Source organism: Oncorhynchus gorbuscha, linkage group LG10, assembly GCF_021184085.1.
Source record: "Oncorhynchus gorbuscha isolate QuinsamMale2020 ecotype Even-year linkage group LG10, OgorEven_v1.0, whole genome shotgun sequence".
Taxonomy (NCBI): domain Eukaryota; kingdom Metazoa; phylum Chordata; class Actinopteri; order Salmoniformes; family Salmonidae; genus Oncorhynchus; species Oncorhynchus gorbuscha.
In genome coordinates this window covers 29351178-29365322 of record NC_060182.1, presented here as the reverse complement: position 1 = coordinate 29365322, position 14145 = coordinate 29351178, and the positions used below count along the sequence as shown (strand labels likewise).

Genomic DNA, 14145 nt, shown 5'->3' with positions numbered 1-14145 from the left:
TATGGAAACATGTTTTATTTGTAAAATGCCAGCCAAACATCGATCATCATGTCACCCTGTGACAACAATTTTGGACCCCCTTGTGGCCCCCCTAAACGTGGAGTATTAAATCATTTTTACATAACTTTTTTTACATCCATTATTAGACAGTGGCAACGATGGTGATTATGAACATGGTATTTTGCCTGCAATGCAGTGATGAAAACGATGACTACAATAACGTCTAATGTAGCTGGCCCTTCTAACAGTACAACTGTCCCAGCTTGGCCCCCCCAGTTGAAATGGTCTAGAACCGCCACTGGTTCTCCACAACATGGACTAGGGCCCTAAACCTTTATAATGTTGCATTAGTGAGTTAGGTTTGTCTCTTATTTATTCGATTACGTAGGTGTATATATTGTCCTTGTGTATTTTGAGTACATATCCGTCAGTATTGACTGTAGATTTACAACCATTTTGTGCACAGATTGAAACATCCATGTTTGATTAAATGAAGCTAAATGAAGCTGGACAGTGCTGATGTTGCTCTTTTTCTGGTTTGTTTGAGATGTCAAAGATGTATTTTAGAGGCACCTGTTGCAATCTTCTACACCAACACTTCTACACCAACAATTAGTGTTTGATATCCACCTAGCAGCCCTCAACTCTTACCCAGCACTGCAGTAAAACACTGATATAACAAATACATATTTATTGAATCTGTTACAAACATCAAACCAAAAACAAGTTTTGACTCTTAAAATATAATTCAATATGTGTTATAGATTTTGTACCTAATTATATTTTCATGTCATCTCCACCTTTTCAGTGTTACTAACACATCCATCATCTCAAAAGCACTAAAACTGTAGCATGAAAAGGGGTTTTCAGTGTCAAAGGCTGCCATTTATTTACAGATTTGGCTGAAAAAGTGGTTCATCTTGTAGACCTAAGGAATGTGCATTTACTTTTTTGGTTTTCCTGTTGGGATTTTGGTCTACCTATCTACATTAGAAAAAACATTAACAAACAGGTAGGTGAGAATGAAAGAATGTCATTCATAAACATTTGTTTAAAAAAAAATCACTGCATGATTGTTCTCACATTCTTTCTTAGTTGGATATTTTTGGTGCCATACTAGGCCTACATACAAATATTACAATTCAATTATAAAACCTTACAACACTTTTGCATAACCTTGAGGTTGACACTCATGGTGCAGTCCTTTTGGCGCAAACCAGCTCCTTATTTTCTACTACGCTCCACATCATGAGTAGCTCCTGAGGGCTCAGTTTATGGACTACGATTAGGTTTTTGAAAAAGCACGGTTCGCTGTTCATTGGGCTCACTCTGCGTTTCATGATGCCAAAGGTCCTAAATCCCGGGTGCATCTCAGGTGCCAAGTGAAGCTTCTGGAGGCACATTCCCAAAAAGACATCATCAATCGGATAGAGCTCCAAGTCCTCTGAAACCACGAACAGTCTCCGAGCTAATTGTGAGGACATTAAAAACCCACCACCACCAACATAAGGTGGGTACGGTCTGTCAAACAGCTCTTTGGGGATGTAATATTTGCTCTGGCGGTTTCTGATGGGGATGGCTTTGGATATGGTGTCCCCAACAAATACATTTAGAACTTTGCGGTCCTCAGTCTTGAAACGAATAAGTTCCAGCAAGTTATTTGTATTCACGAAAACGTCATCATCCCCTTTGAATATAAACTTGGCACTGCAGCAGTGAATATCAAACCATTTCAGAAAATTGACCTCTTTCAAGGTGAGGTTGAAAAATGTGTCCATAAAATCCCATTGGAGAATGTCTCCATATATCATGTCCTCATACTCAATCAACTTTTGAAGGTTTTTAGTGTCTTTGCCATTTGTAGCGCTTCCAAGGAGAAAGAGCGTTTTTATTCTCTTACCATCAATTGTTTGTTCCCTACCCCAGGTATTGCGCACTGCCTCTCGCCTATCATGCTGTTCTATAACGGATTTCACCACCATGAGCAAGTGCACGTCTCCATTCCTGCACTTATCCGGATGGTTTATCAACATTGGGAAATATCGACAATGTCTATGCAACACAAACTGGTGGAACCTCGTGTCCAAACGTCGAAACCAATCGTTTTCCCTTACGGCTGAATCTTCACTGCAGTTCATAACGTGTACATCCCAAGTAGACGCAGTAGTGTTGGAGACGGTCATCCGTGGCGCATCCAAATCATCACCAATAACTGGCGGCGAGTAGTTTCCCAAACTGCTTTTCAATATGCGTTTTCCTTTGTATAAATCACACTCAGGTCCACACCAACCGGTGTGTCCCATGCTTTTAACCTCCATATCGTCCTTGATGCTGTTATCCACAAGCTTGAACTTTGAAATCATCACTAAAGACGCAAAAACGAGAGACAAGCTCAGGAGAGTTTTCAATATCCTCTTTCTCCTGAAAGAATTATCCATAATTATAGCGCCAAACGCGTATGAATGAATGAGAAATACTTCAATTGAATAGGCACCCCTATTTTCATAGCATTTAATTACTCATTAGTGTCCATTTGAAGTCCATCATTATCCTTTGAAAAATGGAGAGCTGCGTGTAAAATATAGGCTGGCTACAGAGTCAACAGAGAAACTATTCCGTGTCCAGCTACATTGAAAATATACTGGCTACGCCACCGTGCTATTCCCTTACAATTACTTTATTTTCGTTGAGAAAACAATCTTTGTTACATCATGCAAAAAAAATAAAAAATATTCGATGAGAGATAGTCTACCACCTGCAGACTGGTTTGAAAAGTGACTGTCGCCTTCGAGCTTCTCCCCTTACTCACTTTTAATTCTCCCCTCCCCACTACACTTTTCTGTGACCAAATGCAGGTTTCTTATTTCACATCACAGGTGGCTCACTAGACTGCGCTTCCTGTTGGTTCACTAGACTTTGAACATCGACAAGGCTAGATATCTAATGTCATAGGATACTTGAAAAAACGAAGTCTAAGGTAGAGGCTATATTGTTCATTTGATTGCACCTATGCTATTTATTTTCCAAGCAATGTAATGCATTGTCATATTATAATGATCATAACGTTATACTGTATTATATAATATTGTGTATGATACAATGGCCCATCAAAGTAGCTTCAGAAAACTCGATTAGAATCTACTGGGGAAATGTGTTTTGCGGCAATCTCCATTAACACAAATATATATATATGTATATATATATGTGTGTGTGTGAGAATAGCCCCCGGGGCCAAAACTGTGTAACTTCAGGGAAGATGTGAGGAAAATCATGCTTTTAGCACCCCTGTGTGTAGGTTTGGGGGAATTGTCTAACGTCTGTTGAGGGGTGCGTGCAGTGCGCACATTGGGTCAAACTTTGTGTCGTTTAAAAAAAAACATAAACTACCACGCTGTTTTGCCAAGTATCTTGGCCTATAAAGTGCATTCAAAGTAAGACACGATACTCAAGTAGTTAGCTAGCAAAACGGTGTCGCTAACGCCTGCTGTGTACCAGACTAGCTGGCTAAAAAGTGTCTTCGGTGGGGTTTATCGGCGGCTGACTTCCAACGTCTTTAACTTCTTTATTAACTGTACTGAAGCGCCTCTGCCTCCCGCCTGTCCTAGCTTCTTCTTCCACGAGGTTTAAGGGCGGTTGGCATCCAATAAATGTTGCATTACCGCCACCTACTAGGCTGGAGTATAACTTCCTTATACATTGCTTGAAAAAAAAAAACCTACCATCTACTACATTCACCCTACTCCACTATTTTAATTTATTAAGTTCTTCAAAATTCAAAAGGCACGCGCACATCTGAGCAATCATTTTTACAGGTGCATGGCAACTTTTCGGATGTCAAGTCTCGCACACGCAAATACCTCTTTGTAGCTGCCACCACAACCTCTATTTTCTGTGACCTACATTCCACCCCTGCAGGACTGTTGATAAACATTGCTGTAAATGTTAAAATCCAATCTTACTAAAACATATTACTTGTTGGCCTACCCCTCTGTACTGGTACAGATCTACTACTCACACCACTCCTCTCAGGATCCCTCCCCTTTGACCCATATTCCTCTACTTTCTTCACTGCCTCAGCATATGACAACTTCTGCTCTACTCTAACCCTGGAAACCTTTCTTCTTCTGTGGATTTTATATGGCGGTTGCCAACCAACTTTAAGTTTCAAGTTTTAATGCCACAAGTACAGTGAAATGCCTTTCTTGCAAACTAAAAACCCAACAATGGAATAATTAATAACAATGTATTACTAGAAAAAAAGAAAGAAATACCAAATGTACATGTGCAGGGATACTGGACTGATGGAGGTAGATATGTATAGGGGTAAGAGGACGAGGCAATAAGATAAACAGAGTAGGAGCAGCCTGCATGTGAGTGGGTGTATGGGTGTGTAGAGTCTGTATAAATGTATGTGCATATTATGTGTGAGTGAGAAAATAATGAAGTGTTTGTGTGTGTTGGAGTGACAATGTGTGTGTGTGGGTGGGGGGCTGTGAGTGTGCATAGAGACAGTGCAACGATTGAAATAAAAGGTCAATAAAGATACAAGGTAAACTCATAGTCCATGTAGTTATTTTGTTAGCTATTCGTCAGTCGTATTTCTTGGGGATAGAAGCTGTTCAAGCGCCTGTTGGTGTCAGACTTGATGCAGCGGTACCTCTTGCCATGCTGCAGCAAAGAAAATAGTCTATAGACTGGGCGCTTGGAGTCTTTGGCGATTTTCCCGGGCCTTCTTTTCACACTACCTGATACAGATGTCCTGGATGGCAGGAAGCTCGGCCCCAGTGATGTACTGGGCTATCCGCAGAACCATTTGTAGCGCCATGCGATCGAGTGCAGTGCTATTGCCATACTAAGCAGTAAGGTTCATTACCTCCACCAACTGGACTGGAGTGTGGACCATAGACAAGGCCTAAATCCTAACCAATATTCTCGTCTCTAAGGAGAAGGAATACATAATTAAATATTACATCCTCTGAAGATTTATTTAGCAGTTTACTTAATCCTATCTTTTCAACCCCATTACTCCTCAAAACGAATAACAGTCGCTCCCTTTCCCTCACATATTCCTGGAACTGAAATAAAACATGTCCCACTGCCTCCATCTCCTCCTGACTACGATCACACCTCCCAGTCGGATGTTTCCCCACCAATTTCAATGTACTATTGAGCCTTGTGTGTCCCAGTCTCAGCCTTGTGACTACACTTTCCTCCCTTCTCTCTTGGCCTGAGGACCTCCCTGCCCTCACCTTTTCCTAGATCTTATACAGGAGTCTTCCCTTTCTCTCCCTGTTCCACAACTCTTGCCATTTGTTTTTAACCACTGTTCCCTTGGCAAATTAATTATACATTTGCAAACATTTCTAAAAATGTGTTTGTTTTTTTTTGGGGGGGGACTATTGAATCCATTTTAGAATAAGGCTATAACGTAACAAAATGTGGAAAAAAGGGAAGGGGTCTGAATACCTTCCGAAAGCACTGTACATACAGTGACTTGCAAAATTATTCAGAACCCTTGAATTTCTTAACATTTTATGTTACAAAGTGGAATTAAAATGGATTTAATTGTCATTTTTGTCAAATCTATGCAAAATATTAATGTCAAAGTGGAAGATTTTATTTTATTTTAAAGATATATAAAAATTCAACTCTAAAATATATGCCTAGTCGTTGCATATGTATTCAGCCCCTTTGTTCAGTTCTGGAGTCAAATTTGTCTTAACAAATCCCATAAATTACATTGACTCACTGTGTGAAATAATAGGGGTTGAAGTGATTTTTGAATGATTAGCTCTTCCTCTGTCCCCCATACATACAATATATGTAAGGTCAAGTATTGAATTTCAAGCACAGATTCAACTGCAAAGACCAGGGAGCCTTTAGAAAGCCTCATAAAGAAGGGCCGTGATTGGTAGATGGGTAACAATAACAAATGAGACATTTAATATATATTTAAGTACGGTCAAGTTAATAATTATGCTGTGGATTATGTATTAAACCACCCAGACACATACAAGTTACTTGTCCTTCTGAACTGCAGGACAGGAATGAAACTGCTCAGACACATTACCATGACACCATTGGTGATTTTTAAATAGCTACAGAGTTCAATGGCTGTGATGGGAGAACTGAGGATGGATCAACAACATTGTAGTGTTGACCTAAATGACAGAGTGAAAAGGAATACAAATATACATCTTGTATGGCACTAAAGTAATACTGCAAAGGAACACACTTTTTGGCCTAAATGCAAAGCCTTATTTGGGGCAAATCCAACACATCACTGAGTAACTGCCTCTTCATTTTCAAGGATGGTGGTGGCTGCATCATGGTATGGGTATGCTTGACACTGGCAAACACTCAAGTTTTTGAGGATCAAAAGAAACAGGCAAAATACTAGAGGAAAACCAATTTTCAGCAGGACAATAACCTACAACACAAGGCCAAATCTACACTAAAGTTGCTTACCAAGAAAACAGTGAATGTCTTTGTGAAATGAAACACACCACATCCATTTATGTATATAGCGGAGATACTATTTATAGACACCAATCACCCACCTCCCTTATCCCTTACCAGTCCTTGCAGAGTGATTAGTGGCTACCAGACTTGGACAAAGCCCGTATGGTTGCAATTTATAACTGTATAGTCCAATATGAATGTTCAATACGGGTGAGCAAATGTGCCTCATTTCACAGTGGTTTCAGAGGCCTGCAATAAGAGATATGACGCTAATATGGGTGTAAACTCTACATAGTTGTGTTCTGTTTATGTCACTGGGTAGGCTGATACCCCATTTCATGGGTGCCCACTCCATAGGTAAGGCTGAACAGTGCATATACACTCAGTGGCCACCCTGTGGTTCGATCCAACAGGCAGTGAGTCACATGTCCGTGGCTTGCTATATAAAGCAGGCAGACAGGCATCGAGGCATTCAGTTATTGTTCGATTGAATGTTAGAATGTGTAAAACGAGTGATCTAAGCGACTTAGTGTGGTATGATCGTAAGTGCCAGACTCACCGGTTCCAGTATCTCAGAGACGTCCGGCCTCCTGGGCTTTTCACTCACGACAGTGTCTAGGATTTCCCGAGAATGGTGCAACAAACAAAACACATCCAGTCAGAGGCAGTCCTGTGGGAAAAAAAAACAGCTTGTTGATGAGGAAGGTTGAAGGAGAATGGCAAGAATTGTGCAAGCTAACAGGCGGGCCACAAACAGACAAATAACGGACAAGTACAACAATGGTGTGCAGAACGGCATCTCAGAACTCGTCGGTCCTTGTCACGGGTGGGCTATTACATTTTTTATATTTATTTATTATATTATATTTGGCAGCGATTACAGCTGTGTGTCTTTCTGGGTGAGTCTTAAGAGCTTTCCACACCTTTTAATTGTGCAACATTTGCTTACTGTTCTTTTCAAATTTCTTCAAGCTGTCAAATTGATTGTTGATCATTGCTTAGACAACTATTTTCAGGTCTTGCCATAGATGTTCAAGTAGATTTAAGTCAACTGTAATTCGGTCACTCAGGAACATTCACTGTCTTCTTGGTAAGCAACTCCAGTGTATATTTTCTTCTGCTTTAGGTTATTGTCCTTGCTGAAAGGTGAATTAAAGCAGACTGAACCAGGTTTTCCTTGAGAATTTTGCTGTGGACACCTTTTTTTATCATGAAAAACTCCCCAGTCCTTGCCTTGTTGCAAACAGGATGCATGTTTTGTCTTCGTATCTTCGTATCCAAGATAATTGTGTTGTTTAGGTTTAGAGTGTGTAGTCTTAGAGTGATTATCTTAATTTACCGAGGTTAGCTAGCCAGCTATTTGTCGTCCTTAACGTAGGAGACTCTGCTAGCTAGCCAACAGCTAGCCAACGCTAGCCAACGTCTTCTGAATAGAACTCAACAACCCGGTCGCATTCACAGGTAGTATCACATTTTCACTTCATTTCATTACAGTACAACGGTTTGATTTGTTTGATCGTAGCTAGCTACATAGCTAGCTACATAGCCGTCTTTGTATCAAAGATAATTGTGTAGTCTAGAGCGATTTTCTAGGTTAGCTAGCCAGCCATTGTCGTTCTTTTAACGCAACGTAACGTAAACAACACTGCTAGCTAGCCAGCTAGCCCCCGAATAGCAACACTGCAGAAACTATTACACTCAACGGAACGACTTGATTAGTGTAGTGTCAACAACGCACCCACTGCCAGCTAGCCTACTTCAGCAGTACTGTATCATTTTAATCATTTTAGTCAATAAGATTCTTGCTACGTAGCTTAACTTTCTGAACATTCGAGACGTGTAGTCCACTTGTCATTCAATCTCCTTTGCATTAGCGTAGCCTCTTCTGTAGCCTGTCAACTATGTGTCTGTTTATCCCTGTTCTCTCCTCTCTGCACAGACCATACAAACGCTCCACACCGCGTGGCCGCGGCCACCCTACTCTGGTGGTCCCAGCGCGCACAACCCACGTGGAGTTCCAGGTCTCCGGTAGCCTCTGGAACTGCCAATCTGCGGTCAACAAGGCAGAGTTCATCTCAGCCTATGCCTCCCTCCAGTCCCTCGACTTCTTGGCACTGACGGAAACATGGATCACCACAGACAACACTGCTACTCCTACTGCTCTCTCTTCGTCCGCCCACGTGTTCTCGCACACCCCGAGAGCTTCTGGTCAGCGGGGTGGTGGCACCGGGATCCTCATCTCTCCCAAGTGGTCATTCTCTCTTTCTCCCCTTACCCATCTGTCTATCGCCTCCTTTGAATTCCATGCTGTCACAGTTACCAGCCCTTTCAAGCTTAACATCCTTATCATTTATCGCCCTCCAGGTTCCCTCGGAGAGTTCATCAATGAGCTTGATGCCTTGATAAGCTCCTTTCCTGAGGACGGCTCACCTCTCACAGTTCTGGGCGACTTTAACCTCCCCACGTCTACCTTTGACTCTTTCCTCTCTGCCTCCTTCTTTCCACTCCTCTCCTCTTTTGACCTCACCCTCTCACCTCCCCCCCTACTCACAAGGCAGGCAATACGCTCGACCTCATCTTTACTAGATGCTGTTCTTCCACTAACCTCATTGCAACTCCCCTCCAAGTCTCCGACCACTACCTTGTATCCTTTTCCCTCTCACTCTCATCCAACACCTCCCACACTGCCCCTACTCGGATGGTATCACGCCGTCCCAACCTTCGCTCTCTCTCCCCCGCTACTCTCTCCTCTTCCATCCTATCATCTCTTCCCTCCCCTCAAACCTTCTCCAACCTATCTCCTGATTCTGCCTCCTCAACCCTCCTCTCCTCCCTCTCTGCATCCTTTGACTCTCTATGTCCCCTATCCTCCAGGCCGGCTCGGTCCTCCCCTCCCGCTCCGTAGCTCGATGACTCATTGCGAGCTCACAGAACAGAGCTCCGGGCAGCCGAGCGGAAATGTGGGAAAACTCGCCTCCCTGCGGACCTGGCATCCTTTCACTCCCTCCTCTCTACATTTTCCTCCTCTGTCTCTGCTGCTAAAGCCACTTTCTACCACGCTAAATTCCAAGCATCTGCCTCTAACCCTAGGAAGCTCTTTGCCACCTTCTCCTCCCTCCTGAATCCTCCTCCCCCCCCCCCCTCTCTGCAGATGACTTCGTCAACCATTTTGAAAAGAAGGTCGACGACATCCGATCCTCGTTTGCTAAGTCAAACGACACCGCTGGTTCTGCTCACACTGCCCTACCCTGTGCTCTGACCTCTTTCTCCCCTTTCTCTCCAGATGAAATCTCGCGTCTTGTGCCGGCCGGCCGCCCAACAACCTGCCCGCTTGACCCTATCCCCTCCTCTCTTCTCCAGACCATTTCCGGAGACCTTCTCCCTTACCTCACCTCGCTCATCAACTCATCCCTGACCGCTGGCTACGTCCCTTCCGTCTTCAAGAGAGCGAGAGTTGCACCCCTTCTGAAAAAACCTACACTTGATCCCTCCGATGTCAACAATTACAGACCAGTATCCCTTCTTTCTTTTCTCTCCAAAACTCTTGAACGTGCCGTCCTTGGCCAGCTCTCCCGCTATCTCTCTCTGAATGACCTTCTTGATCCAAATCAGTCAGGTTTCAAGACTAGTCATTCAACTGAGACTGCTCTCCTCTGTATCACGGAGGCGCTCCGCACTGCTAAAGCTAACTCTCTCTCCTCTGCTCTCATCCTTCTAGATCTATCGGCTGCCTTCGATACTGTGAACCATCAGATCCTCCTCTCCACCCTCTCCGAGTTGGGCATTTCCGGCGAGGCCCACGCTTGGATTGCGTCCTACCTGACAGGCCGCTCCTACCAGGTGGCGTGGCGAGAATCTGTCTCCTCACCACGCGCTCTCACCACTGGTGTCCCCCAGGGCTCTGTTCTTGGCCCTCTCCTATTCTCGCTATACACCAAGTTACTTGGCTCTGTCATAACCTCACATGGTCTCTCCTATCATTGCTATGCAGACGACACACAATTAATCTTCTCCTTTCCCCCTTCTGACGACCAGGTGGCGAATCGCATCTCTGCATGTCTGGCAGACATATCAGTGTGGATGACGGATCACCACCTCAAGCTGAACCTCGGCAAGACGGAGCTGCTCTTCCTCCCGGGGAAGGACTGCCCGTTCCATGATCTCGCCATCACGGTTGACAACTCCATTGTGTCCTCCTCCCAGAGCGCCAAGAACCTTGGCGTGATCCTGGACAACACCCTGTCGTTCTCAACCAACATCAAGGCGGTGGCCCGTTCCTGTAGGTTCATGCTCTACAACATCCGCAGAGTACGACCCTGCCTCACACAGGAAGCGGCGCAGGTCCTAATCCAGGCACTTGTCATCTCCCGTCTGGATTACTGCAACTCGCTGTTGGCTGGGCTCCCTGCCTGTGCCATTAAACCCCTTCAACTCATCCAGAACGCCGCAGCCCGTCTGGTGTTCAACCTTCCCAAGTTCTCTCACGTCACCCCGCTCCTCCGTTCTCTCCACTGGCTTCCAGTTGAAGCTCGCATCCGCTACAAGACCATGGTGCTTGCCTACGGAGCTGTGAGGGGAACGGCACCTCAGTACCTCCAGGCTCTGATCAGGCCCTACACCCAAACAAGGGCACTGCGTTCATCCACCTCTGGCCTGCTCGCCTCCCTACCACTGAGGAAGTACAGCTCCCGCTCAGCCCAGTCAAAACTGTTCGCTGCGCTGGCCCCCCAATGGTGGAACAAACTCCCTCACGACGCCAGGACAGCGGAGTCAATCACCACCTTCCGGAGACACCTGAAACCCACCTCTTTAAGGAATACCTAGGATAGGATAAGTATCCCCCCCCCCCCTTTTTAAGATTTAGATGCACTATTGTAAAGTGACTGTTCCACTGGATGTCATAAGGTGAATGCACCAATTTGTAAGTCGCTCTGGATAAGAGCGTCTGCTAAATGACTTAAATGTAAATGTGTAAATGTAACTATTACAAGCATACACATAACATGATGCAGCCACCACTATTATTGAAAATATGGAATGTTTGTTGTATTTGCCCCAAACATAACTTTGGTCCTTCTGTAGCTCAGTTGGTAGAGCATGGCGCTTGTAACGCCAGGGTAGTGGGTTCGATCCCCGGGACCACCCATACGTAGAATGTATGCACACATGACTGTAAGTCGCTTTGGATAAAAGCGTCTGCTAAATGGCATATATTATTATTATTATTTTTACAATCGAGCCAATTTTGATCCCCAATAGGGTCCAGCTACGACGTCATCTCTCAGAGCAGTCATCCCTCAGGGTCTCTATGTTGCCACCTACTGATCAAATCAAATTGTATTTTGTCACATGCGCCGAATATAACGTAGACCTTACTGTGAAATGCTTACTTACACGCTCTTAACCAACAATGCAGTTCAAGAGATAGAGTTAATAAAATATTTACTAAATAAACTCCAGTTTAAAAAAAATCTATGAATCAATCAAAAAGTAACACAAGAAATGTACATAACAATAACGAGGCTATATACAGGGGTTACCGGTACCGAGTCAATGTGCGGGGGGACAGGTTAGTCGAGGTGACTTGTAAAGTGACTATGCATAGATAAACTGCTGCTACTTGCTGTTTATTATGTAAATAGGGTCTATGTAAATAGTCCAGGTGGCCACTTCAGTCCCCGTCAACTTTAATGGGGGCCTGTTTGGCCCTCCTTTTCCTATAGTCCACGATCAACTCCTTTGTCTTGCTCACATTGAGAGAGAGGTTGTTGTCCTGGTACACTGCCAGGTCTCTGACCTCCTCCCTGTCTCGTTGTTGTCGGTGATCAGGCCTACAATAATATATAATAATATATGCCATTTAGCAGACGCTTTTATCCAAAGCGACTTACAGTCATGTGTGCATACATTCTACATATGGGTGGTCCCGGGGATCAAACCCACTACCCTGGCGTTACAAGCGCCATGCTCTACCAACTGAGCTACAGAAGGACCACAACTGCTGTGTCGTAAGCAAACTTAATGATGGTGTTGGAGATGTGTTTGGCCATGCAGTCGTGAGTGAACAGGGAATACAGGAGAGGTATAATCACGCACCCCTGACAGGCCCCAGTGTTGAGGATCAGTGTGGCAGATGTGTTGTTACCTACCCTCACCACCTGGGAGCGGCCCGTCAGGAAGTCCAGGATCCAGTTGCAGAGGGAGATGTTTAGTCCCAGGGTCCTTAGCTTAGTGATGAGCTTTGAGGGTACTAGGGTGTTGAACGCTGAGCTGTAATCAATGAACAGCATTCTCACATAGGTGTTCCTTTTGTCCAGGTGGGAAAGGGCAGTGTGGAGTGCGATTGAGATTGCGTCATCTGTTGATCTGTTGGGGCAGTATGCAAATTGGAGTGGTTTTAGGGTTTCTGGCATGATGGTGTTGATGTGAACCATGACCAGCCTTTCAAAGCACTTCATGGCTACCGAGTGCTATGGGCGGTAATAATTTAGGCAGGTTACCTTTGCTTGTCATGTTTTGTCATATATTGTCTTGTCCTTGTGCTTTCCCTTCTGTTCGTTTCCCCCTGCTGGTCTTATTAGGTTCGTTCCCTCTTTCTATCCCCCTCCCTCTCTCCCTCTCTCGCTCTCTCTCTCTATCATTCCGTTCCTGCTCCCAGCTGTTCCTCATTCTCCTAACTACCTCATTTACTCTTTTCACACCTGTCCCCTATTTTGCCCTCTGATTAGAGCCCCTATTTCTCCCCTTGTTTTCCGCTTCTGTCCTTGTCGGATCCTTGTATGATGTTCGCTGTTCTGTGTCCTTGTCTCGCCCTGTCGTGTTTTATCTTCTTCAGATGCTGCGTGTGAGCAGGTGTCTTAGTCTGCTACGGTCGGTGCCTTCCCGAAGCAACCTGCAGTCTATGGTCGAGTCTCCAGTCAGTCCTCGCTACTGACGAGTGGATTTAGTTTTCCTGTTTTGTTTTCTCCTTGATAAGTTCCAGGATTATCACTTTTGTCATATACTGGAATAAAGACTCTGTTTTCGTTAAGTCGCTTTTGGGTCCTCATTCACCAGCATAACATTGCTGCATGATATGTTATCTCTCAGATAAAGTGGGGGTTTCGAAAGGAACCAATAAGGAGAAGTGGGGGTTTTGAAATATGCCACTCAAGACGTCAGTCATGGTCTGCAGAAATTAAATGAAGGAATTTAATTTATGCAACAACAACAAAAAAGATGAACTCACTGTGAGTTGTCTTAGAACATTACCTACAGGTAGCCGTGTACGTAATGTTATGTTTTTCGTAAATGTAAACGCTAGCTAACGTTAGCTACATTAACTTATTTCACATTCACTTTACAATCTATGTATTATTGAATATTTGAAATAATAATCATAATAATAATAGAAATAAAGTCATGGCGGTCCTAGTAGTTATGGAATTCCAGCGCTGCTAGTGTTAAAATACTCTTTCGAAATCCCCACTTCTCCTTTTTATGGTTAATTTTGAAACCCACACTAATCCTTATATGGTTCCTTTCGACACCCCCCACTATTCCCGAGAGATGCACTGCACTGGGCGTAGGTGGCAGCCTATCAGTAGGTGGCAGCATAGAGACCCTACCTGGTGGATGACTGAGATAATGTCGCAACTGGCCCCCTCTCAATTTGACTTTGTGGCTGTGCTAACTAGTGGAAGC

At 44.2% G+C, this 14145-nt stretch overlaps 1 protein-coding gene across 1 annotated transcript; it reads right to left on the bottom strand.

The window, feature by feature from the left end:
• Window positions 1-2826, bottom strand: LOC124045842 (UDP-GlcNAc:betaGal beta-1,3-N-acetylglucosaminyltransferase 7-like). Its single transcript, XM_046365551.1, has one exon. The coding sequence runs from the start codon at window positions 2436-2438 to the stop codon at window positions 1191-1193; it is 1248 nt and encodes a 415-aa protein (XP_046221507.1). The 5' UTR covers window positions 2439-2826; the 3' UTR covers window positions 1-1190.
• Window positions 2827-14145: the final 11319 nt, after the last annotated feature.